The 27,260-nt window shown below is 44.0% G+C and overlaps 1 protein-coding gene across 2 annotated transcripts; it reads left to right on the forward strand.

The window, feature by feature from the left end:
* Positions 1-91: 91 nt before the first annotated feature.
* tada3 (transcriptional adaptor 3) lies at positions 92-23,654 on the forward strand. Of its 2 annotated transcripts, none has more exons than XM_033037167.1 (9): positions 92-247; positions 3,289-3,523; positions 6,697-6,947; positions 12,435-12,540; positions 13,796-13,937; positions 15,413-15,510; positions 18,038-18,147; positions 20,177-20,362; positions 21,685-23,654. In XM_033037167.1, the coding sequence occupies exons 2-9, from the start codon at positions 3,317-3,319 to the stop codon at positions 21,875-21,877; spliced, it is 1,293 nt and encodes a 430-aa protein (XP_032893058.1). In that variant the 5' UTR covers positions 92-247; positions 3,289-3,316; the 3' UTR covers positions 21,878-23,654. The 2 variants fall into 2 exon arrangements, with proteins under 2 accessions (XP_032893058.1, XP_032893057.1); XM_033037166.1 differs by lacking the exon at positions 92-247 and adding an exon at positions 257-487.
* The last annotated feature ends 3,606 nt before the right edge of the window (positions 23,655-27,260 follow it).

Genomic DNA, 27,260 nt, shown 5'->3' on the forward strand with positions numbered 1-27,260 from the left:
GCGGGTAGTTGTTAAGGTTTGGCTGTAAGCGGGGTATCCCCGCGGTTGGTGCCCACAGTGAAGCGCTGATCTCTGCTGCATCTTCCTGCACCGGCGCCGGAAAGGGCCGCGCACTGCCGCCGGGCGCTGCCACCGGGCCGGACAGCGGGGGGAGAGGGCGATGGCTTAGCCTGTGGATGCCGCTCTACCCCGGGCGCTCTCCTCTCCGCGGCGCACACTCACTCAATCACACTGCAACAGGTGCACGGTAAGCAGCGGGCTGAGGTGAGGGCCGAATGCACATGTGGTGCGCGGCTTTATGCCATGCAGGCATCCCCCACCCCCCTCCTCCCCACATGCAGCCCGGGACGGAGCTGGGTCTCCCGTGAATGTAACAACCTCGCCTTTGCAACAATGTGAAACAGCGCGGCGCCCAGTAACAAGCTGGCCGCTACCCTCACCATCCCATTGTTGTTGGTTCTCTCTCTGCTGTACCTCAACACCATAGGTATGCTGTGCCTCAACCACTGAGTATTTGGGCTTTATTTCACAAGGTGCAAAAAGAATTGTTAAACAAAGGAGGGCACAGCTAACAATTCTGGAACTGCTATTGATCCCAGGACTTGCAAAGAAATGATGCATTAGATGCTAGGATTAGATATATATTTTTGACATAACCTATCTTGAGTCTATGTTAATCCTGTGTCAGGTGATAACTTGGTCACCTATTTGATGGCAAGGTGCATACTGTGTTGAGGCGACATTGGTAACTGTAAATTAGTTTTTAAAATCCAGATCTTGAGCTACCCAGCTTTTGTCTATCAATGATTCTGATCACATAATGGTAATTTGTGTTGGTAATGGTAAGTTGATTATCCGTAGCAAGAACGTTAGGATGGATGTTATCCCTTGATAGGGTAGAATTACTAAATGCTGCATATAACATTGTACTGTACCTGGTGGATAGTTTGGGAAGAAATCAAATCTTTAGAATTCTGCTTGTGATTGCAAATTGTTTTCAACATTACTGTATTCAATAAAAGCAAAATATTAGAAATACTTAACAGGTTAGGCAATATTTGTGGAAAGAGGAAAATTATGTTAAATAACGTTTCAGGGGCATACCCTTCAGAAGTGTAATCATCTGTCATATTAACCAATTTGACTTGGACTTGTTCTATCATAGATATAACCATATAACAATTAACCATATAACAATTACAGCACGGAAACAGGCCATCTCGGCCCTACAAGTCCGTGCCGAACAACTTTTTTCCCTTAGTCCCACCTGCCTGCACTCATACCATAACCCTCGATTCCCATCTCATCCATATGCCTATCCAATTTATTTATTTATTTTTCCCATCCTTATCCAGTCCTCCTGTCAGTTTCTCAGTAATTAAAAATTGCTTTTATTAGATCTTTCTTCCCTATTTCTGATAAAAGAGTCTGTACCTGAAACAGTAACTCTGTTTTGCTTTTCAAAGATGCTGAATGTTTCCTGCATGTTTTGTTGCCTATATTAGATTTCTATCATTTACAATTTTATTTTTATTCCTTTAATCTGAGTTTTCAATTATGGTATTTTTCAGATTGTGTTTTAGACTTATGAAATTCCAGATTTTAAGGTGATCACCTGATTTTTATTAATTGGTCCTGAGTACAATGTCCTTTCGTCTGCCTTAAACCCAGCTCACTGCAATGCATTAGAATCCCTTCCAGTCAACTTTCAAGTGAAATGACCCAAAATAGACTGTTGGAGGAATTTAGCAGGCCAGGAAGCCTCTATGGAGGGTAATGGACAGACTGAAGAACAGTCCTGTCCTGAAATACTGTCTGACTATTTCCCTTCATAGATGCTGCCCGGCCTGCTGAATTCTCTTGCGTCTTTGTGTGAGATGAGTTGCTGACACTAATCCTGAATTTAATTTTAAAGCATAAAATTACCCAATTTACTTCAACATTGCACAAGATGCTCACAGGACATGGGTGTAATGTGGAACCAGAGCACTTGTGTATCACCTGCACTTTTTTAGACTGCATTTCAATTCTGTTTAATCTTCTATTAATAATGTTGCCCCGTCAGTACATTTGTACTCAAGCCAAAAGTGCTGAGGGAATGATCCATTTCTGCTTCCTCCTGACATTCCCACTGTCACAAAATCCAATCTTTAATCAATTTGTTTCACTTCAACGCAGCAAAAGTTATGGGACCAGATGGCAACTCAGCTGTAGTACTTACGACTTACATTCCAGATCTAGCTGTTCAAACTGTTGTGGTGCTGGTACCTACCCAACAATGTAGTTTATTGCTTCAATTTGTACAGTGACAGATCCAATTTGATAAGTCACTACTCTGTCAGTCTGTGCTCAATCAGCACATGATTGCAATAGCCTACTCATCGATGCTTGTTTTTTATTATGGTCATGATTATGGCACCAAACCTCTGGTTTTGGTCTAAACAAGGACCAAAGAGCTGGGTTATGAAGGTGGGGTGAGAGTGACTGCCATTGACATCAAGGTAGCAATGACTATCAAAAAGCCCTGGTAAGAATGAAATCACTGGGAATTGAGGGTAAAACAATGGTTCAAGTCGTGCCTTGCATAGAGGAAGACGATTATTGTTGAGGGAGGTCAATTATTCCAACAGCACACATTGTTGCAGGAATTCCCTTTGTTCTGAACACTAGCATCCTCACATGTTGCAGCAATACCTTCTTTCTACTATGAGGGTCAGAAATGGGGATGTCCTCATATGGCACCAAGTAGGATTCCGTTAGCAATTTGTGAAATGAAGTCAGGCAACATGCAGATAAATTGTTCTTGTGTTGCAAATAGCAATTGTACCGCAAAAGGGCCAGACAATGACCATTTCTGATGAGGGAATCTAGCCAGCTACTTGGCGATGGTAAGGTCAGTTCCCAACATTGACCTCCTGTGCCATCACCTTTGATTGGAAACCCCGTGGAGAAGCTACATAAACACTGGCTATAAGAGCAGGTCAGAAGTTGGGAATGCTGGGCAGATACCAGAGGATGACTTATCTGTAGTTTCCCTACAAGCCACACGCTATCCTATCTTGGAAATATATTGCCACTCCATTGTTGCAGGGTCTAGATTTTGGACCTCTTCCCCCAAACAATGTTATCGGGTTAGCTTTACCAGAACAATGCGGGTCGTCTGAGATAGTGACTTACCGTTATCTTCTTGAGGGTGGTTTGGGATGGGCAATAAATGCCACCATTGTCTGCATTCTTACAAAAATTAGTAAATGGAGCAGAAAACTGATTGCCTGTTTTTTCTCGCAGTTTTTAGAGAGAAGTCCACTGGTTCAAAATGAGCGAACTAAAGGATTGCCCACTGCAGTTCCATGACTTCAAGCCAGTCGACCATGCAAAGATGTGTCCCCGGTATGCTGCTGTACTATCTCGTTCAGAAGATGATGGGATTGGAATTGAGGAACTGGACACGTTACAGTTGGAACTGGAAACACTGCTTTCCTCAGCGAGTCGACGACTACGCATCCTAGAGGCAGAGACGCAGGTTGGAATTATGCTAGTCCGTGAAGTTTGGAGACACAGTGAAAATAGCCCTTTGTCCCACTAAGTCCACGCTGACCAATGATTACCCATACATTAGTTCTATCCAATTTCATTTTTGCATCCTATACACTATGGGCAATTTGCAGAAACCAATTAACCTACAAACCTGCATGTCTTTGGAATGTGTGAGGAAACTGGAGCTTCTGGAGAAATCCTATGCTGTTACAGGGATAATGTGCAAACTACGTACAGACACCACCCATAGTCAGGAATGAACCCGGGCCTCTGGAGCTGTACGGCAGCAATTCCATTGCTACGCCACTGTGCCACCCTTCAAGAAACTCTTTTTTCCCATCGAGCCTGATTCATTCATAGAAATGCAAAATCTGTGTGTGCAGCATTGACATGTATATTTGATATTATTACTTTCAGAAGAAAAAATATCACTACCCATGTCTTGTGTATTAGCAGTTAAGCGTTATGTGCAGTGAGGTTTTGTTACCTTGGGTCCCAGTTCTGTTTCTATGACTCTTGTTCTCCTTTCATCGACAAACATGGTCCTGTTAGGTTATGATGTATTCTTATTGTTAAAACAAGACATGGACATTTTCTTGCAGTTGAGTAACTGCAGGATTTGACCTGTTCAGAAGGGATGTGTGTTTGATGTAAGTTGGTGGTAATCATGAACATAAACATTCGACAATAGAGTATCTTATTCCTATATGCCTTGCAGGTTAATTTGGCAAAACTGCACACTTAACATTTTTTGGGGGGAAATGGATATGCAGATAGATGTTGCTTATCCTCTGTCTGATACATTTCTTTAACTCAGTGCATGAGGCAGCATCTCTGGAGAGAAGGAATGGGCGACGTTTCGGGTCGAGACCCTTCTTCAGACTGATGTCAGGGGAGGGGGGTGGGACAAAGATAGAATGTAGTCGGAGACGGTAAGACTAGTGGGAGAACGGGGAAGGGAATGGAGAGGGAAAGCAAGGGCTATCTGAAGTTAGAGAAGTCAACATTCATACCGCTGGGGTGTAAACTACCCAAGCGAAATATGAGGTGCTGTTCCTCCAATTTGCGCTGGGCCTCACTGACAATGGAGGAGGTCCAGGACCGAAAGGTCAGATTGGGAACGGGAGGGGGAGTTGAAGTGCTGAGCCACCAGGAGATCAGGTAGGTTAAGATGGACTGAGCGGAGGTATTCAGTGAAATGATCGTCAAGCCTGCACTTGGTCTCGCCGATGGAGAAATGTTGACACCTGGAACAGCGGATACAGTAGATGAGGTTGGAGGAGATGCAAGTGAATCTCTGCCTCACCTGATTGGGTCCTTGGATGGAGTCGAGAGGGGAGGTAAAGGTAGATAAAAGTGCTGGAGAAACTCAGCGGGTGCAGCAGCATCTATGGAGCGAAGGAAATAGGCAACGTTTCAGGCCGAAACCCTTCTTCAGACTAAAGGGACAGGTGTTGCATCTCCTGCGGTTGCAGGGGAAAGTACCTGGGGAAGGGGGTGGTTTAGGTGGGAACGGACGAGTTGACCAGGGAGTTTTGGAGAGAGCGGTCTCTGTGGAAAGCAGAAAGGGGTGGAGATGGGAAGATGTGGCCAGTGGTGGGATCCCGTTGGAGTTGACGAAAATGTTGGAGGATTTTATGCTGTATGCGACGGCTGATGGGGTGGATGGTGGGGGAAAAGGGGGACTCTGTCCTTGTTACGAATGGGGAGAAGGGGTGTAAGAGCGGAGCTGCAGGATATCGAGGGGACCCTAATGAGAGCCTCATCTATAATGGAAGAGGGGAACCCCCTTTTCTTAAAGAATAAGGACATCTCCGATGCCCTGGTGTGGAACACCTCGTCCTGGGCGCAAATGTGGTGTAGACGGAGGAATTGGGAGTAGAGGTAGAGCCTCTGCAGGAAACAGGGTGGGAAGAAGTGTAGTCAAGATAGCTATGGAACCTGGGGAGGGGGTGATTTGGGTGGGAAAGGACGAGTTGACCAGGGAGTGTCGGAGGGAACGGTCCCTTTGGAAAGCAGAAAGGGGTGGAGATACCTTTCCTACCTAAGAAAACGCCCTCAACAAACGCTTCCTTTCCTACCTGAGAAGCAACACCTATCGCTTTACCCCCCCTCGACTCCATCCAAGGACCCAAACAGTCTTTCCAGGTTAGGCAGAGGTTCACTTGCACCTCCTCCAGCCTCATCTACTGTATCCGCTGTTCCGGTGTCAACTTCTCTACATTGGCGAGACCAAGTGCAGACTCGGCAATCGTTTCCCTGAACATCTCCGCTCAGTCCGACTTAACCTACCTGATCCCCTAGAGGCTCAGCACTTCAACTCCCCCTCCCATTCCCAATGTAACCTTTCTGTCCTGGGCCTCCTCCATTGTCAGAGTGAGGTCCAGCACAAATTGGAGGAACAGCATCTCATATTTCGCTTGGGTAGTTTACACCTCAGCAGTATGAACATTGACTTCTCTAACTTCAGATAGCACTTGCTTTCTCTCTCCATCCCCTTCACCTTCCCAGTTCTCCCACTAGTCTTACTGTCTCCGACTACATTCTATCTTTGTCCCATCCCCTCCCCTGAAATCAGTTTGAAGAAGGGTCTCCACCGGAAACTTCGCCCATTCCTTCTCTCCAGAGATGCTGCCTCACCCGCTGAGTTACTCCAGCATTTTGTGTCTACCTTCGATTTAAACTAGCATCTGCAGTTCTTTCTTACACATTTCTTTAACTATTATGTACCAGCGTGACACTCAAAATGCAGTAATTGCTAGTTTTTTTCAAGATTTGTGACTTTGGCCCATGGTTAGTTTCAGAAGAACATTCCCACTAGCATCACTGTGACAGCTCTAGCTTCCATACATTGCTGTTCTCTGAGTGAGGAAACGCTGATCCATACATTGCTGTTCTCTGAGTGAGGAAACGCTGATGCTGAACGTTTTTCCTTCCGCCCACAATATTTAATGAAAAAGAATATGTGTGTGTTTATGATTGTGTTTATAGTTTGTTTGGTTGTTTGTTTGTTTGTCTTTTTGCACAAAGTCCGCGAGCGTTGCCACTTTTCATTTCACTGCACATCTCGTATGTGTATGTGACGAATAAACTAAACTTAACTTGACTTGACTTGAAGAAGTGCTTTTTTTTTGAAGAGCATTTAAACTGTGATTTCAGATCCTCACAGACTGGCAGGATAAAAAAGGTGATAAGAGGCTGTTGAAATTTGTGAAAGAACACGAGCATGGAACGCCACAGAAACATGGGAAACCGAAGAAGCAGAAAATTGATGGAAAAGGAAGTCATGGAAGTGGACCTGGTCCTGGGCGCCCTAAATCCAAAAATGTACAGCCCAAAATACAGGAGTATGAATTTACAGATGATCCCTTGGATGTTCCCAGAATTCCAAAGAACGACGCCCCTAACAGGTAGGATCTTGCTTTACCAATAGCCCGTAGCTTTGTCAGGCGAGGTCTGTAGGTCAGGAAAGGTGCGGCACCTTCAGGCTTCTGTGGAGCTTGTTGTAAGTGTAACAATGTTTTCTTTTGTACCTCTTATCAGATGGTAAGAATTCTTTATTGTACTCTGCCCCACCTCCCACGAGAAGTGAGTAAACAGAAGGGAGAAATAAAACAATGAAGTTCATTAGATTTGGCCTTCTGCCTCCTCGGCCTCAACTGAGGGCCAGACAGTTGTGTGTAACATTGCAGTCTGCACATCTATCGAGCTGGGGTGACCACCAGGTTCAGGAATAGTTTCCTCCAACAAGTCTGAAGAGGGTCTCGACCCAAAACGTCACCCATTCCTTCTCTCCAGAGATGCTGCCTGTCCCACTGAGTTACTCCAGCATTTTGTGCCCATCCTCCCAACAACCATCCTTGAACACTACACAACGCTAGCCTCAACTATCAGCTGTGGATAGTCCTTGATTGCACTGAGGTTTTTTTGCACAAGTATTGGGGTCATTAATTTATTGATTTTTTTTGGTAATATGTTATCAATGTGTATTCTGTTTGCAGGCCTGTTATGCTGCTGCAAGTAAGAATTTCAATAGACAATAGGTGCAGGAGTAGGCCATTCGGCCCTTCGAGCCAGCAACGCCACTCAATGTGGTCATGGCTGATCATCCACAATCTGTACCCCTTTCCTGCCTTTCCCCATATCCCCTGACTCCGCTATCTTTAAGAGCCCTATCTAGCTCTCTCTTGAAAGTATCCAGAGAACCGGCCTCCACCGCCCTCTGAGGCAGAGAATTCCACAGACTCACAACTCTGTGTGAAAAGGTGTTTCCTCATCAGGCCCGTACGAAGCTTTTCAAAAAGGGGGGTGGCATGACAGGATTACAAAAAACGTAATGTGAAATAATGTGCGCGCTGCGCACATCACGTGCGCGAAGCGTGAAGTCCCTCAATGCCAGGGTTTTTAAATGCTCTCTGACGCATTCTGAGCCTTATTTTGGAGCATTTTTGCACCAAATTTATGACCAATATTTCAGAAATTAACAGGAACCTGAGAGGTAGCTTTTACACACAAAGGGTGCTGGGTATATGTAACGAGCTGCCAGAGGAGGTAGTTAAGGCTGGGACTATCCTACTGTTTAAGAGACATTTGGACACGTACATGGATAGGACAGATTTAGATCGATATGGGCCAGACGCGTGTGAGTGGGGCTAGTTTAGATGGGACATGTCGGTCGGTGTGGGCAAGTTGGGCTGAAGGGCCTGTTTCCATACTGCATCATTCTATGACTAAAAAGTGAAGAAGAAAAATGCATGTAGATAAGTAGAGCAGATTTGAAAGAGGAGTGAAATGTAAAGGCAGAGAGAGGTTTATGGGTGGAAAAGAACATAGGAAGAGTGGGCTTGGGCAGATGGGTGAAGGCAAAATAGTCACAAAGTGCTGGAGTAACTCAGTGGGTCAGGCAGCATCTGCGGAGAATATGAATAGGCGACGTTTCACAGAGTGCTGGAGTAACTCAGCGAGTCAGGCAGCATATGTGGAGAACATGGATAGGTGACATGTCACAGAGTGCTGGAGTAACTCAGTGGGTCAGGCAGCATCTCTGGAGAAATGGTATAGATTATATTTCGGGTCAAGACCGTTCTTCAGTAATATTCATGATGTGACATGCATAGACATTCCTGAATGTTACCCAAACCATCTGAAGCTACTTTGTTACGGTGCTTGCCCTCTCCTATAACATCTCTGCTGCCTTGGGTGATGCAGGACAGGACACAAGCTTTGGGACACAGTGTGAAGCTGTTGCCATCTGTCCCAGCCTGGTAAAAACCTGGATGGAGTGGATGTGGAGAGGATGTTTCCACTAGTGGGAGAGTCTAGGACCAGTGACCACAGCCTCAGAATTAAAAGACATTCGTTTAGGAAGGAGATGAGCAGGAATTTCTTAAGTCGGAGGGTGGTGAACTGTGGAATTCATTGCCACAGACAGCTGTGGAGGTCAAGTCAATGGACATTTTTCAGGAGGAGATTGATGGATTCTTGGTTGATACGGGTGTCAGAGGTAATGGGGAGAAGGCAGGAGAATGGGTTTGAGAGGGAAAGATAGTCATAGAGTGATACTGTGTGGAAACAGGCCCTTCGGCCCAGCATGCCCCATCTGCACTAGTCCCACCTGCCCACGTTTGATCCATATCCCTCCGAACCTGTCCTATCCATGTACCTGTCTAACTGTTTCTTAAATGTTGCGATAGTCCCTGCCTCAACTACCTCCTCTGGCAGCTTGTTCCATACACCTATCACCCTTTGTGTGAAAAACATACCCCACAGATTCCTATTAAATCTTTTGCCCTTCACCTTAAACTTATGTCCTCTGCTCCTCGATTCACTTACTCTGGGCAAAAGACAACCATATCTATTCAAATCATGATTTATACACCTCTATTAGATCATCCCTCATCCTCCTGTGCTCCATGAAATAGTCCCAGCCTACTCAACCTCTCCCTATAGCTCTGGCCCTCTAGTCCTGGCAACATCCTCATAAATCTTCACTGTACCCAGTTTGATTACATATTTCCTATAACATGGTGCCCAGAACTGAACACAATACTCTGAATGCGGCCTCACCAACTTCTTATGCAACTGCAACATGACCTCCCAACTTCTATACTCAGCCTGGCCCGCTGAGTTACTCCAGCACTCTGTGAAACGTCACAGAACAGGGCAAGATTAGCAAGTTTGCTGATGATACAGAAGTGAGTGGCTTTGCAGATAGTGAAGATGGTTGTGAAAGATTGCAGCAGGATCTGGATCAATTAGCCAGGTGGGCAGAGGAATGGTTGATGGTTGCATGGTTCCTTGAAGGTCGTGTCGCAGGTATATCAGGTGGTCAAAAAGTATTTTGGCACTTTGGCCTTCATCAGTCAGAGTATTGAGTATAGAAGTTGGGAGGTCATGTTGCAGTTCTATAAGACTTTGGTGAGACCGCATTTACAATATTGTGTTCAGTTCTGGGCACCATGTTATAGGAAAGATGTCAAACTGAAAAGAGTACAGAGATCCCATCCTGGATCAGTCCAATCAGGGTTGTGTCATCCGCAAACTTGAGAAGCTTGACAGAGGTGTCTGTGGAGGTGCAGTCATTGGTGTGGTGAGAGGAGAGGGGAGAGTATGCATCTTGCGGTGCTCCTATGCTAAGCGTTTGCGGGTCCGAGATATGCTTTCCGGCCTTTTGGGTACAAGGACAATAGTGGAGACTTTGAAGCAGACAGGGACTGGTTAAAAATTAGTAATTGGGTGTGAAGGGGTGATTGGAATGGGATGGGTGTAGAAGGGCCTAGTCTTTGCAGACTGAGGTCAGGCTGTGAGTAGGTGTGAAGTGTTGGGTGGGGTGGGAAAGGGTGCACTCTTTTCATACTGGAGTCTTGCCTTAAGTAGGTGTGAAGTGTTGAATGGGAAGGAGAGTGTGCAGGGTCCATTCTTTGCAGACTGGGGTCTGGCTGTGTTTGTTGGGGAAGGGGTACCAGGGTTATGTTTCTGATTTTCAAACCTGCAGTAAAACTCATTCAGGTCGTTCGTCAGCTGACGATTGTCCAAAGAGCGGGGGGCTTTCCTCTTATAGCTGGTGATTTCTTGCATGCCCTTCCAAACTGAAGAAGAGTCATTAGCTGAGAACTTGCTCCTCAACTTCTCAGAGTACCTTTCCTTGGCAGCTCTGATTGCTCTTCTCAGCTCTTTATCAATTAGGCTATCTTTTAACTCTTTAATGATTAGGCTATCGGCTTGACGCATATTTGCCCCCAACAACCCCCCCTCCCCCCGATCTCGAAATTGAAATGTTACATCTGTATATAATGATCCCATTAAAATGTGTATTTATGTCACAAACTATGGAATTCATATTTTTCAGTATTGTTATCAAGGAAAAGAAAGCAGTTCCAATTGTTTGATATTATTTGATATTGTTTAATATTATTCATATGGTGGAGAAAATATAATAGCTCTAAAACCTACCTTAATTTTGCAATCTCACTAAAGATAATCCCCCTTTCCCTCTCCCCTCCCTTCCCCTCTCTCTCTCCCCCTCCCCCCCTCTCACATCCCCCCTCTTTCTTGCGGGGGGGGGTGAAGATGAAGATGGCGTGGGCCCAGCGGGTGGGGGGATGAAGGTGGCGTGAGCCCAGCGGGGGTGGTGGGGGCACAGCGGGGGTCAGTGGGGGGTGGCGTGGGCCCAGCGGGGGTGGCGGGGGCACAGCGAGGGTCAGAGGGGGTGGCTTGGGCCCAGCGGGGGTCAGCGAGGGTGGCGTGGACCCAGCGGGGGTGACGTGGACCCAGCGGGGGTCAGCGAGGGTGGCGTGGACCCAGCGGAGGTCAGCGGGGGTGGCGTGGGCCCAGCGGGGGTGGCGTGGGCCCAGCGGGCGTGGCGTGGGCCCAGCAGGGGTCAGCGGGGGTGGTGTGGGGGGAAGGTGGCTTGGGCCCCGGCGGTGGGCGGAGGCGAGGGGAGCGGGCTCTGCCGCAGCGACGTCTGGTGTTAGGGTTACAGCCGTTGGGTTCAGATACAACCACTCTTGCCCAGCGACGGGAGAACAGAGAACTGGCCGTTTCCAAAGTGGAAACGTTGATTTTCCGAATTATTTTTTTTTGTGTGAGTTTTTTTCTTAGGGGAAAAAAAGGGGGGTGCAGTCGCACCCAACGCACCCCCCCCTTCGGACGGTCATCTCCGTTCTAAATGGCTTATTTGGCTTTCATTGTTCTGTTGTCGATACATATGACAATTAAACACTTTTGCTGCTTGAATCACAATGTTCACAAATGTAGGCTCTCAACCTCATCACTTTTAAGGAAAACAAATGCTTTATTGAATTGCTGATATTCACCAAACATTTTTCTGGTAAATCACTGTATCTAGGTTATTTGCATCTGAACCACTTTAAAAACAAGTATTTATTTTCCATAATCTACTTTAATCAAAATTAGTTCAAACGTATAAGCTTTTGCTGTTAGCTTTAAAACCCCTGATATTGTCCTTGACACTCTTCTTTGAAACCTTTTTATCAACTGCAGATAATATTGGACACTATTTATACGTTATTGATCTTACTGATTTATTATTGATTGTAAGCAGATTATTTTAATTTTGTTTCAATCTAACAATTTTGTGGTGCATCCTGAATTTGAAAAATTTTAAAGCAAAAAAACCCTGCAGATGCTGGAAATCTGAAATAAAAAGAGAAAATCATGGAGATTCTCAGCAGGACAGGCAGTAGTTGCAGAGAAAAAAACAAATTGATAGACAACACAAAGTCTTTGGCATTCAAAGACTCTTTTCAGAGTACTCTTTCAAATTCTGCTATTTGACCCGCTGAGTATCTCCAATGTTCCCTGTTGTTATTTTGGTGTTTGAGTTCTCTTGTCCACAGTTGCTACATGTTCATTGGAGTAATCGTCTTCTGCTGCAGATTCTGGGCATCAGTGGAACCGTACTGTGCTGATATAACTAATGAGGAGATCCGTATCCTTGAGGACCTTCTGAAACCCCCTGAGGATGAAGCAGAGTATTACAAGGTGAAAGTCGAACATTGACCAACCTGGGGAGTGAAACTAAAGAATGGGTTAGAAAGCAAAAAAAAAACGCAAGCAAAGGGAATGTCATTTTTAGGAGACACAAGAAACTGCAGATGCTGGTTTATCAAAAAAGATCAAGTGCTGTGGAAGCAAGATAGACACAAAAAGCAGGAGTAAGTCAGTGGGTCAGACCGCATCTGTGGAGAAAAGGAATAGGTGACGTTTCAGGTCGAGACCCTAAACGTCGCCTGTTCCTTTTCTCCAGAAATGCTGTCCGATCCACTGAGTTACTCCAGCTTTTTCTGTCCATCTTTAGTTTAAATCTGCAGTTCCTTCCTACGCAAGTGCTGGAGTAACTTAGCAGGTCAGGCAACAACTCTGGAAAACATAGATAGATGATGTTTCAGGTTGGGACCCTTCTACAGACTCAGTCTTAAGATCATGAAAAAGGGTACTGACCCAAAACGCCACCTATTCATGTTCTCCAGAGATGCTGCCTGACCCATTCAGTTACTCCAGCATTTTGTGTCTCTTTTAAGGAAGCTTTTGAAAGCAACATAGATTTGATTTTGTGGGAAGGATGATGAAGATTGAAAACGAGGGTATGAAGCATTACGCCAAATTCATATCTATGCTTTGTGCCTATAATGGTTTCCTTGCCTAATGATGCCATTGAGCATAGAACCTACAACCTTTGGTAGAGAGACACTGTTATGATCCACCACCTAGAAGGCACGCCCACGACACAGTCATTTTATGTAACCAGCTTGATTGTCTGTTTGGTAGACAATTGAGGCTGTGTATAACAATGCCACATTTCTCTTTGCAAAGATCATAGCTCTCGAATATTAAATTATGTATTTTATTCCAATTTTAAATTATGTATTTTATTCCAATTTTAAGTGCCCTGTTCGCTGTGGTGTAATCTGAACTCCTATCTCTATAAATTGGTGCACATCTCTGGAATATTGAGATCCCTGATGGTGCAGTACAGCCCTGTTAATTTTAATTATTTTTGAAATGGGACGGCCAGACACATTCACTGGAAAAGCAGGGAAGATTGAAACAGCTGAGCACAAATCACACCTCTGAGTGTGCGAGAGTAATGCATTCTAATGGTTGCAGTCGATAGGAAAGAAGCATTGATTGTGGCGGGGTGGTGTTGCTGTGGACATTCTGTGGAAGTGAGTAATCCTTAACCGTTTATCGCCTTTCTTACCTCCCATCATTTCTCATTATGTCCTTGTGTGTGCAGATCCCTCCTCTGGGCAAACATTACTCGCAACGTTGGGCGCAAGAGGACCTTCTGGAGGAGCAGAAGGAAGGTGCACGTGCTGCGGCCGCAGCAGAGAAGAAGAAAGGAGTGCTTGGAGCTTTGACTGAGCTCGACTCGAAAGGTGAGCTGGACTTCACAGTGCAATTCACTTCACTGCAAGTAGTGTGTTTGTTTTTTTATAATAAAGTTAGCAGATTGAACAGTCCTTCAACTTTTTGCTTATTTTACTCTTTAGCCTACTTATTCATTTAATGTTTGTTTTCAAGAAGGCTTTCTGGAGATAGACACAAAATGTTGGAATAACTCAGCGGGTCTGGCAGCATCTCTGGAGAAAAGGAATAGGTGATGTTTCTTCAGACTTGAAACCTTTCTTCAGAGACTGAAACGTCACCTATTCCTTTTCTCCAGAGATGCTACCTGACCCGCTGAGTTAATCCAGCATTTTGTGTCTATCTTCAGTGTAAACCAGCATCTGCATTTCCTTCCTACACAGGCTTTCTGGAGCGTTGCTCCATCTGAGAAAGATCTGTTTAATGTATCTGATTTGACTGGCGGACTGCCACTGATGGAGCAGGGGTCAGAATAATTCCCATCAAAATTACTAACCACTGGTCTTAACCTCTGGTCCACCCGTCCTCCAAACTTGCTATCCTCGCTTTCTGTTCTTCCCGTTTCCCAGGAGCGGAAACCAGAATAAATACTGTTTTGGCACTGGATACATAACTCCAGCTCATTTACATTTCAAACAAAATTGTACTCCTCATCTTGAAGTGTAAAATATCTAATTTGCCCCCGTCACCTCCAATCCAGCTAATCTGCCAAACCCCTGTGCAAGGATTCAAAAACCCAATTCTGCAACTTAAAGTCCCTTCATGATCTCGACTTATCCTTTCTACTGTTCTCCAGATCTATGCTGACTTTTACAAATTGCGACATGTATGGAAAATTGTGCTTGCTTAGAGAATGAAGGCAGGGAGAGACTTGGTGATATTTGTAAACAATGAATCTGGCGCTTCAATGAAAAAGAGACTTGGTAATCATGTTTAAATGATGAATTGAAACAAAACAAAATAAGGCAATCTGTTCTGTTGGCTGAAGGGTTCTAACTAGAGGACACAATTAAGATGATGGCTAAAAATCTGAGTTGACTTGCAGAAAAATATAATTGACTGCAATGGTTATGATTTGGAGTGCATGCTTATTTGATGGATACAGATTTTACAGTGACCTTTGAAGGGGATCTGGATAAATAATTTGAATGAGAGAAAAAAAAATGCAAGAATGAGGGAGAGTAGGATTAATGGAATATGTTTTGATAATGTCAGCGCAGCTCAAAGTGCTGTTTGACCTCCTCCTGAACTAAAAGAGCAGTTTTTTTTTCTGCTTGAGATTCTATTACTGATATCAGCTGGTGAAAGTTCTCAATGTTTCTCGCTGCCTACCTTTTCTTTAACCTCGACTACATTTATGGTCACCCTCTTGCTTGTTGGCTCCCTTTCTATTACCTTGCCCATTTTGTGACAGGTTGTATATGATTTCTTTAAAAAATCGTGTACAAATGTATGCATTAGTTGTAAGTGATTCTTCTCTTGTTAGATGTGGACGCAATCCTGAAGAAGGAACAACATGATCAGCCTGAAGACGGCTCTCCTTTTGGACCCCTTACACAACGATTGCTCCAGGCTTTGGTGGAGGTGAGACTGGAGTATTAGGGCAGGTCATAGACTGCTAAATTTCTCCAAGATATTTCAGATTTATCTATTCTGCTCCATTTTATGTTGGGTGTTTCGCAACTGATCTTTTTGCACCTCCATGCTAACAAAATAATGCATTTACCTACTGTGCAATTGGGGCAACAGGTGGATTGGCAAGTTGTTTGGCATGGAGGTGGGTGGACAGATATTTCGGTTTCATTGTGATTTAAAAAAACAAAATTCTATTCAATTCGAAAGGCAGATTTGAATCTTTTTGCCGTAAACTTTAGCTTAGTTTATTGTCACATGTACCGAGGTACAGTGAAAAGCTTTTGTTGCGTGTTAACCAGTCAGTGGAAAGACTATACATGATTACAGTCGAGTTATCCACAGGACACAGAATGATGAAAAAGGATCAGAGGGATATGGGTTAAATGAGACGAGCATAGATGAGTATCTTGGTCAGCATGGACGACTTGGACCGAAGGGCATGTTTCTATGCCATAATGACCCTGAATCTATAATGTACAACAGAGAACGATACAGCACAAGATCAGGCCCTTCAGCGCACCATGTCAAAAACCAACCAGTATGCAGTCTAACCAATGGCATCCGTTGCACACGGTGTATATCCCAAGCACCCACCATTCTCTGTGTAAATAAGAAACTTGTTTTAGATAGCTCCTCTGAATTAGCCTTCCTCTAATCTTAAACCTATGCCCTCTAGCATTCCAGAAAAAGACTATGTACCTATTTCTGCCTCTTGATAGTTTTATATACTTCTACCAAGTGGACCCTCTGCTGCCAAAGCTCCAGAGAAAACAATCCAAGTTTGTCCAACCTCTCCTCAGAACAAATATACTCCAATCCAGGCAATGTCCTGCACCCGCTTCAAAGTCTGCACATCCTTCCTATGGTGTGGTGACCAGAACTGCACCCAATAATCCAAATGGGACCTAACGGAAGAAGAGTTATCAACGCATTTTCCCGTGAGATCACTTGATTGATTAGTAAATCTAAGGTAAAACAATTTCAGTCTGAGAGGTTATGCTGCGGCATCTGCATAAGTGAAATATTGTAATTCCGTCTTGGAGGCAGGTTCCTCAGAACAAGTGAAAAAATAAACTGCTGGAATCATACTATAAGTTGTTCATTTGGAAAAAGAGGACTAGGCGCACGATGGCTGCCTCGCCAACGGCTGTCTATGTCCTTTCCCTTCTTTGTGTTTTTAATTTGTTGTAAAATGTATGTTTTAGCTTATCTAGTTTTGTATTTGAGGAAGGTGGCGGGGGATACTTTTATCTCTTACCTCGATGGAGAAGCAACTATTTCCGTGTCGTATCTCTGTCTGAACTGCGGCCTAACATCATGTAGTTGGCGGCCTCTTGCTGGGACTTTTAGAGTTCCAAAACCGCGGAGCCTGTGGTCTTTAACATCTCGGAGCGGGTGATCCCTTTGCCAGGAGTCGGTCTTTGGTGCTCCAACCTGCGGGAGCTGCGGACCTTAACATCATGGAGCACGTAGTCTCTGGTGAGAGACCAACTTCGGGGACTCCAAGCCGCAGGAGTTCGACCGCCCGAATACAGGAGCTCAATTGCCGGCTGCAGTTGGTTCAACTCCCCCGACCGCGGGAGGAAAGAAGGAAAGAAGATAAGACTTTATTGTCTTCCATCACAGTGGGGAATGTGGAGGAGCCGCTGTGGTGGATGTTTATGTTACATGTTTATGTAGTTTTTGGTATGACTGTATGAGAAACCAAATTCCTCATATGTTGCAAAACATACTTGGCGAATAAATTACGATTATGATGATTATTATTATAAAATCAATTACTGTGGATGCTACAAATCTGAAATATGATTAAACAACTCTGGGAATCCTCAGTGTTTCTCTGTTCAAGCAGCATCCGTGGAGAGAGCATTTGCGCTCGATGATAGGATTTCAGTGGACCTGTCTGCATCTTGCATTCCCCTCTTGTGGGATGCTAGTAGCCACACATGCCACTTGTGGCCACACGCCTCCCAGCTGACTGCATCCTTGCTGTGCAGCTGCACCATCGAACAACAGCCTAGATGCTGGCTATGAACTGTCCTGAGGGCTCACTGACAGCTTTTGCTGTTGGTGGGTCCTTTCTAATGTTTAGTAAATGATCCAAAGTATTTAGAAACAGTTGAAAAACATTTACATTAAAAAAAAATAATTATAGAGTCGGAGAGCTGTAAATCACAGAAATGGGCCCTTTGGCCCATCCCGTCAAATTCAAAGGAGTTTTGCAGGGAAATTTTGTTCTGACATGGAACACCTTACCAGGGGTGGTGATGGTGGCAGATAGGATCGAGGTGTTTAAGAGGCAAACCGATATTGAGGGATATGGATGATGTGCAGGCAGATGAGATTAGTTTATCTTGGCATCGTGTTCAGCACGGATATTGTGAACAAAATGGCCTGTTCCATTCTATGTTCTAGACTGAACGGACTAGAACAGAGTTCTCTTGGGTATCTCATGCCTTTTTTCCTTCCTTCACAGGAGAACATTATTTCACCCATGGAAGATTCCCCAATACCAGAGATAACGGGGAAAGACGCGGGAACTGATGGAGCAAGCACCTCTCCTCGAAGTCAGAATAAAACATTTAGGTATGGTGCCTGGACAATAGAATTGCACTGGCTACAAATGGGAAAGATCAGTGTAAACATCTGCCCTGGAAATGTGAGATGCTAAGTTAATTTGCACTCTTAAGCTTTATCTCAGGACATTAATAAATGAACAGATTGTGGAATGAAGAATATATCATAGATTGTATACGTCATTGTTTAGGAAAATTATGGTCTTCATTCACACAGGTTATTGGAGTAGGTGTTTGTATGTAAAGGGGCATCTGAAAAATGGGATGCTTTTAAAAGGGTGATCGTGAGAGTTCAAGGTTTGTCATTAGTGTGATTGACAAGATAGGTAAGGAAGACTGGATGATGAGTGAAATTGAAGCACTGGTCAGGCCAATCAGGTGCGGGCCAGTTATGGGCAGCTGGAATCAAGTGTATCCCTGGAGAACTATAGGGGATTGAGGAGTTTGCTTATGAAGGAATCGGGAGAGCAAAAGGGCGGCATGAGACGGCTCTTGAAGATGAAGGATAATCCACACATTTTATGTATTACAGGAGAAAGGGTAGCTAGAAAGAGAATAAGGCCCCTTGAAAACCAAAGCAGTCATCTATGTGTGGAGCTGCAGGAGATGGGCAAGGTCCACAATGAATATTTCTCTTCTAATTTTACTGTGGAGAAATACATGAATATGCAGGAACTTGGGAAAGTTAATGAAGATGTCTTGAGGACTGTATTACAGTTGAGAAGGTGCTGCACATCCTAACGTGTTTATGGTAAATACATTTCCTGTGCCTAATCAGATATACCCAAGCACTCTGTGGGAAGCCAGAGAAGAAATTGCAGGCATCCAGCTGAAATATAGGAATGATCATTAAGAAATGGGTGAGCTGCAGGAAGATTGGAGAGGGCTAATTCAAGAGGGGCTGCAAGGAAAAGCCTGGGAACTTGGGAACTATAGACCAGCAAACCTAACATCTGTAGTAGAAAATTTACTGGAGGGGATTCTGTGGGATAAGATATACAATCAGTTGGAAAGAAAGATTTATTAGGGGTAGCCAGCAAGGGAGATCGTGTCTCACAAATTTGATCGTTTTTTGAAAAAGTAACCCAGAAAGTCAACGAGGCAGTAGATGCAGTCTACATAGACTTCAGCAAGGCTTTTGATAAAGTTCTGGTAGGTCGGTAGCTCTGGGAGGTTAGAACACATTGGATCCAGGATTAGCTCACTAATCGGATACACAATTGGTCTCATGGGAGGAAGCAGAGGGTGATGGACTGGAGGCCTGTGATTATTGGTGTGCCTCGGGGATCAGTGCTGGGCCCATTTGCTGTTTGTCATCTATGTAAACAATTTGCATGAGAATGCAGAAGACATTAGTGAGTTTTCAGATGACACTAAAATAGGTGGTATTGTAGACAGCGAAGACAGTTGATCTTAATCAGCTGGGCAAGTGGGCTGTGGAATGGCTGATGGAGTTTAATGTAGAAACATGTGAGCAGTTGCATTTTGGTAAGTGAACAGTGGAGCTCTGGGGAGTGTTTAGAGCATCAGTCAGGGAATTTAATTTTGAAGATAGGATGTTATATTACAGTTATATGAGATGTTGATCAGTCTGCACTTGGAGTATTTTGTTCAGCTTTGGTCACCCTACTATGGGAAAGATGCTATTATGCTGGAAAGAATGCAGAGAAGATTTCCAAAGATATTGCCAGGTCTCGAGGGCCTGAGCTGCAGTGAGAGGTTGGAAGGGTTAGGACTTTGTTCCTTGAGGCACAGGAGGTTGAAGGGTGATCTTATAGAGGTATATAAAATCATGATGGTAACAGCAGACAATTGGCAATAACTGGCACCATTTCCAAACAGGGCTTATGTGTAGTTATATAATAAATGTTTATGTATCCTTTTCAACTAAATTAGCTCTTGACAATCTGCTTGTCCACATTTTGTGTCTAGTGTTCATTAGTTGTGAGCCGTTGTGATGGCCTTTTTAAATAATGATCATTTGTCATAGTTCACTGTGTAAAGCTATTAATTTAACTGGTATCGTTTATCTGGTGCAGTGTTCCTCACACAAAGTCTCTGGAAGCTCGAATCAAGGAAGAACTCATTGCACAGGGTCTGCTGGATTCTGAGGATCGTCCTACTGAAGACTCCGAGGATGAAGTCCTAGCAGAGCTCCGTAAACGTCAGGCAGAACTGAAAGCCCTCAGTAGCCACAATCGTGCAAAGAAACAGGAACTTCTCAGGTAGCGTAAATGGGCTGGGTTGAGGATTATCTCTCGATGCTAGTGGCTTAGGGTGAAATGAAAGACAAGATTTGTATAGCACTGGTCTGAAAACTGGACTGGTGACATTTTATATTCTTGTATTCAGATTTTAAAATAAATAAACATGTCCTAGAAAGAACATAGAAGTGTACAGCAGAGGCCCTTTGGCCCACAATGTCCATGCCGAATATGATGCCTGGTTAATCTAATTTCCTCTGCCTGCACATGATCCCTGTCCCTCCATTGTCTTCAAATCCATATACCTATCCAAAAGCCTCTTAAATGTCACTATTGTATCTGCCTCCGCTACCACCCATGGCAGCGCATTTCAGGCATTCACCATTCTCTGTTTTAAAAAAAAAAACTAGACCCGCACATCTCCTGTAAACTTTTCCTCTCTCACCTTAAACTTGAAAATGCAGATGAATGATTTTCCAAAATTAGCGATTCTGCTGGTTGACCGGAGATAACTGAGCAAAGCCTTCGAAAGCAAAATGACAATACTAGAAGTTGTGGTGGCGGTGTAACCAGGGGGGGGGGGGGGGGGGGGGGGGGGGGAGATAGGATGGAGTCGAGGTATGTGGAAATAAGTTTGGTAGGGCACAAACAGGCAGAGACAAAGGGTCTACCAGGACAGTCTGAAGAAGGGTTTTGGCCCGAAACGTTGCCTATTTCCTTCGCTCCATAGATACTGCCACACCCACTGAGTTTCTCCAGCATTTTCGTCTACTGACAATACTAGAAAATGTGCTTAAAGCTCGGTGACACATATCACAAGTTTGAGCTTTACAACCATGGAACTATTCTTTGGCTTTAGATTTGAGGCAAGGATGGTTCTATTTTATCCATATTGCGAAAATGCTGTCTGTAGAACAATCATGTTGTTCTACAGGGTTTATGAAGCCCTTATCCATCTCTGACCACCACCATACATACCCCTGCGTAATAATTCATGTTCATGTTATAGCAGCAGAATTGGGCCATTCATAGAAACATAGAAAATAAATGCAGGAGTAGGTCCTTCGAGCCATACGAGTCAATATGATCATGGCTGATCATCCAGAATCAGTAGCCCGTTCCTGCCTTCTCCCCATAACCCCTGACATCTGTACTAATCAAGAATTTATTGATCCCCGCCTTAAAATATGCATTGACCTCTTCTACAGCTGTTTTTGGCAATGAATTCTACAGCAAAATAATTCTGGTATGGCACTGAAAGAAGTGCGGCTGGGGAGTGATGACTGTCCTCAGACCTTCTTTCTAGTGATAATAACTTACTTTAACCTGCTGTTTAAAACCAGGCTTGCCAAAGAGGAGTTAAAAAAGCAGGAGTTACGGCAGCGGGTGAGGATAGCAGACAATGAAGTCATGGACGCCTTCCGGAAGATCATGGCAGCGCGGCAAAAGAAACGCACACCTACAAAAAAAGAGAAGGATCAGGCGTGGAAAGCCCTAAAGGAAAGGGAGAGCATCCTAAAGTTGTTGGACAGTTAAAAAAAAAAGTGCCAACACACGAGTTACTCTGTTACTTCAGAAATATTGGCAAAGCGATTGTCACTACCGAGCTGTTTGGACTTGAACTGACGGGAAAAAAAGTGAAATTGAAACCTACCTGTTGTGAACGGGTAACATTCCACTGCAGCAGGCTGTCTCTGTTGCAACTTGCTTGTCCTGTATGTCGACGATGGATGTCTGTCATTTAAAACAATCTGGTTGTTGTGCTTTGCTAGTCTGTACTGTATGTAAGAGTAATGTTTCTGCCATGTGATCAGAAAAGAGTGTAACATTCACATGAGAGTGTGCCATTGCCAGTACTTCAAAATGTGACATTACCAACTGACACTTTAATAGTTTTGAGGAAGAATGTCTCTCGCTTACTTCCTCACTCCAATAAAATTTTACAGTAATAATGTGTCGGGTTATCTCTATTACCCAAACCTGTCATTATTCCTTTAACTACTTTTTTTTCTGTTTTCACTCCCCTCTCTGTCAAGCCAATGCACAGTGGATCTCTTGTAACTAATTTAAATCTTCCTGCTTTTCAAAATACTGCAAAATTCTAATGTCAAAATATTGGAGGAGAGGGGGAAGGGAGGAGAGGAGAGAGAGAGAGAGAGAGAGAGAAAAATATCTTTTCACGGAAATGGAGGTAGCATAATCTTTATGGAACCAGAACCCTTGACCAGTTCCAGGGTACCACTGCTACAAATGTCCTTGGTGCTCTGCTGTGGAGCCTTTGGGTAAATACAAAGCTTGTAGTTTCCTTCTGGAAACAAGGAACTGAAGGTACTGGTTGATACAAAAGCACACAAAACACTGGAGTAACTCGGCTGGTCAGGCAGCATCTCTGGAGAATATGGATAGGTGACGTTTCTTTGAAGAAGGGTCCCAACCTGAAACGTTGCCTCTCCGTGTCTTGAGAGATGCTGCCTGACCTGCTGAGTTACTCCAGCACTTTGTGTCCTTTTGTAGTTTCCTTGGCAATTTAGAATAATCCCTGATTCATTCTCTGAAGTTAGCAGCTAGCAATGATAAATTGATCAAGAAGTTCAATGCACCTTTGGTTAGTGATAATCAGTGTTCCTACATCTATTCCATGAATCTCATCTAACACTGAACATTTTCTAAGATGGTTGCTATTTCTTTTAAATTTAGCTTTTGCATTGTTTGGATGGGAAGCAATCTGCAGGCATTTCTTTGGAACAAAGTGGTGCAATTTAATGCTATATTTTATAGTTGATCAAAGACATGTAGCAGACAATCCAGCTCATTTTACAGCTGGATCATTTGCTAGGAAATGGGCCAGGTTTGTTAGTCTTCCACACTCCTGTGGATATCTAGAATAAGATGAGATTGCTGATGCTTGAATCTGTATTGAGGAAGAACAAATGTGGGAGGATTGAGGGTGTGCTGTGGAAATGTTTTGCAAAATACTATTCTATCACTACTATTGTATTAAAGAAATGTTTTTAAAATCATATTGCTAAACATGCCAATCATTTTAAGGAGTCTTGTTGTGATTGTACATAATTTCGTCATCTCTTCTGTGATATCAGCACTGTGATCGCCTGTCTATCAGTAAGTTAGACAAGGGGTGGCACAGAGGTACAGCTGCTAGTGCTGCTGCCTCACTGCGCCAGAGATGTGGGTTTCATCCTGACCAAATCATGACCTTGCATGTTCACTCTGTGACCATGTGGGATTCCTCTAGGTGCTCTGCATTCCGCCCACATCCAAAGATGTGCATGTTTGTGGGTGAATTGGCTTCTTTTACATTTTTTTAAAACCATGATGCGTAGGGAGTGCTGGCTCAAAGGGCCGAATGGCCTCCTCCTGCACCTATTTTCTATGAGTGGATGAGAAAATGGGAAAACCTAGAACTAGTGTTAACAGGTGATCGATGGTCAGCGTGGATTTGGTGGACTGAAAGGCTTGTTTCTATGCTCAATCTCTAAACTAAACAATGTCCCTTCAAAACGGATCATACAGAGTCACTGATCTGAATTCCAATGATGACCATCAATCTCTGATATCTCAAACCCAATGTGCTCATGCTAATTTTTTGGATTGCATCTGAAGCAAATGAGATTCTTATCAATAGTGATGTTAAATCCTCAATAGTGTACTGGTCGTTAACTGGGACTTAATAAAGTTTCAATAAATGTCAACTGATTATTTTAGATCTCAGTGTCAAATATGTATTTAGTAGCCAGCCTCGTGTTTCCTGAAAAACCATTGCTTACAAATCAAAGAAACTTCTTGACTTTGAACATTGGAACTCATTAACATAAAGTAGGAATCTGCTCTTAAGAAGTTCTGAAGCTATTTTCTTAATAACATTCTGCCTTCCCATATAAATGTTTAGAAGCCCCATGTTTTGTTACTGCATTCTTCAATATTCAACCAAGACTAACAATAACTTCTGGAGCCACCAGGGAAACCTATTTCCCACAAAATGTCACTCACTTCACTATTTTATTGATTTAAAAAATACAGTATGTCTGCATTAGCCAATTGGAGGTAGGTCCAAGCTTGTGACTGGATTCTCAGGGAGCTATGGATTATGCATGAAGATGGACACAAATGCTGGAATCACTCAACGGGACAGGCAGCATCTCTGGAGAGATGGAATGGGTGACGTTTAGGGTCGAGACACTTCAGACTAGAGTTGGTGGAAAGAGAAGTGAGCGATGACTAGTCTGAAGTTGGGTCTCGACCTGAAAAGTCCCCACATTTCTTCTCTCCAGAGATGCTGCCTGTCCCGCTGAGTTACTCCAGCATTTTGTGTCTACAGTTTAAAGCAGCATCTGCAGCTCCTTCCTACACTTATTGATTATACATCACAATTAACTTTCAATCTAAGAATGTAATATTTCCTCATAAAAAGTAATTTTCCAGTAAAGAAAATGCTGCCAATGCAGTTAGTGGATATTGCATGCTTAAAATCACTTTCAGCACTTACAGCATTGTGGACTTGATCAGCAGGGATATTACCCAACCTGGTTGAGAATGATGTTTCATTACCAACAATCTTCAAACCATGTGAGTTCCTGTAGGTTCTTTTATAAGATAATCGGATTTCAGATAATCAAGTAATTGATTCTTTCTTTGAGACTGTGACTCACAATTCATCCAATCTTTAATGAGGATTATCTCATTAATTGCTTCCACATTGCTTCTGACAGGCAAAGCGGTCTGGAGATTTTGTTGAGACTTTAGTGAGATTTTACCAGTGTCGTAATACATTAATGCAGAAAGGAAAAGGGAAGCAATGGAATAAGACCCCCATGTGTTGTAAATGCTGTAAAGGAGCATCCATGGAGAGGGTAACAGAACAGTACATGACATTGAAATTCTTTAGTAAACATAGATCCCCCTGCTATTGTGGATGGATCCCTCACCCATGTCTCTTATGTGTCCAGAAGTTCTGCTCTTGCTCCCCCTCTCCCCAGACAAGAAACATTAAAGTTTCCAATTCCAAGTAATACCCCTTCACCCCATCTCTCTTCCCTGCATCCCCCAACCACATGGTGTATCAATTTCTCCCATTATTTCCCGCACTCCCAGTTACCCTGTTTCTTTCCCCTCATCCGTACATTCATATTCCGGTGAAGCCATGCGGCGGTGGTGAAGCCTTGCAGGTTGACCTGCCGTTGGCGGTCGATGAGGGCTTGAGGGAACTGCCATGGGGGAGGGAGGGGGAGAACAATGAAGGACCCGACGTGCCACACACTCATCTCCCTGCTACCTTCAGGTAGAAGGTACAGGAGCCTGAAGACTGCAACAACCAGGTTCAGGAATAGCTACTTCCCCACAGCCATCAGGTTATTAAACCTGGCTCGGACAAAACTTTGATTATTAATAACCAATTATCTGTTATTTATACTTTTATCATTTTATTTATTCATGTGTGTATATAGTGTTGTAGTAAATGCCTACTATGTTCTGTGTGCTGAAGCAAAGCAAGAATTTCATTGTCCTATCAGGGACACATGACAATAAACTCACTTGAACAACTACATTCCTCTCTCTGGCTTTACATTTTACTCCCCTTTCCCCCTTAAACTGACACACTTTGGCTCCTTTTCACATTCTGCCCTTGTCACTTACTCGATCCATCTGCCAATGAAATCCTCCCTCACCTCTATCCATCTATCACTTAACATAGAACATATAACTGTACAGCACAAGAAAAGGTCCTTCGACCTACAATGTCTGTGCCAAATTTGAAGCCAAGACCATCTCTTATCTACGTGCATATAATCCATATCCCTGCATCCCTGAATATTCATATGGCTATCCAAAAGTCCCTTAAATGCCACTATAGTATCTACCTCAACCACTGCACCTGGCAGCATGTAAGATGGCGGCGCCTCGCGGCAGCGGCCTCTCCAGTCCGTCCGTCTTTTGTTTTCTTTTTGTCTGTTAAGTGGATGTCTTGGTTTTAGTAGTTTATATTATTTTTAGCTGTGTATATGTGGGGGGCGGGGGGTGTGGGGGAAACTTTTTAATATCTTCCCTGTACGGGGACCCGACTTTTTCCTTGTCGAGTCTCCGTTGTCGTTGGGCCTAACATCGGCGACCTCCAACCAGAATCGACTTGGGGCTCCAGTTGCAGAGCCTGCGGACTCACCATCGCGGAGCTGGCCGACTTCGGAGCTTCGGAGGCTCCGGCTGCAGCCCCTGTGGATGGTAATGTTGGGAGCTCGCGGGTCCCTGGTGGGAGACCGCTTTTCGGAGCTCCCGCAACGGCAAACTTCGCCCGCCCGTATCGAGGGGCTTAAATCGACCCGGAGCGGGTGCCTTACATCGCCCGGCGTGGCTTAAACGGCCGCGGGACTTACCATCGCCCGCTGGGGGGGGGGGGGGGGGCTCCAAGAGCCTCGATCAGCTCGATGCAGCAGTTTGACTGCTTGACTGCGGGAGAAGAATAAGAACAGAGAACAGGGAAGAGATAAGTCTTTTGCCTTCCATCACAGTGAGGAGGTGTTTGGGGATTCACTGTGATGGATGTTTGTGTGGAATTGTGTGTTGTTGTTGTTTGTTGTTATGACTGCAGAAATGTAATTTTGTTTGAACTTATGTTCAAATGACAATAAACGGCATTAAAAAATGTTTAAAAAAAAAATAATAATAATGTTCCAGGCACTCAACACTGTGTAAAGAAGCTGCCCAGAAATCCCCTTTCGACCCCTCTCAACTTAAAGCTGTGTCCTCTGGTCTTTGATTTTTCCACCCTATCTGTGCAGCTCATAATTGTATATATTTCTATCAAGTCTTCTGGCAACCTCCAGCATTCCAGTGAAAACAATAAAGGTTTGTACAGCCTCTCCCTGTAGCTAATATCCCCTAATCAAGTCATCATTCTGGTATACCT

The sequence above is a fragment of the Amblyraja radiata genome, chromosome 18, assembly GCF_010909765.2.
Source record: "Amblyraja radiata isolate CabotCenter1 chromosome 18, sAmbRad1.1.pri, whole genome shotgun sequence".
NCBI classification, from domain to species: Eukaryota; Metazoa; Chordata; class Chondrichthyes; order Rajiformes; family Rajidae; genus Amblyraja; species Amblyraja radiata.

Bases quoted from the DNA above. Each gene is read 5' to 3' on its own strand.
- tada3 (XM_033037167.1), top strand. From the start codon at position 3,317: ATGAGCGAACTAAAGGATTGCCCACTGCAGTTCCATGACTTCAAGCCA. The intron at 6,948-12,434 runs GTAGGATCTTGC...CTTCTGCTGCAG, and splicing joins AAGAACGACGCCCCTAACAG to ATTCTGGGCATCAGTGGAAC. The intron at 12,541-13,795 runs GTGAAAGTCGAA...TTGTGTGTGCAG, and splicing joins ATGAAGCAGAGTATTACAAG to ATCCCTCCTCTGGGCAAACA.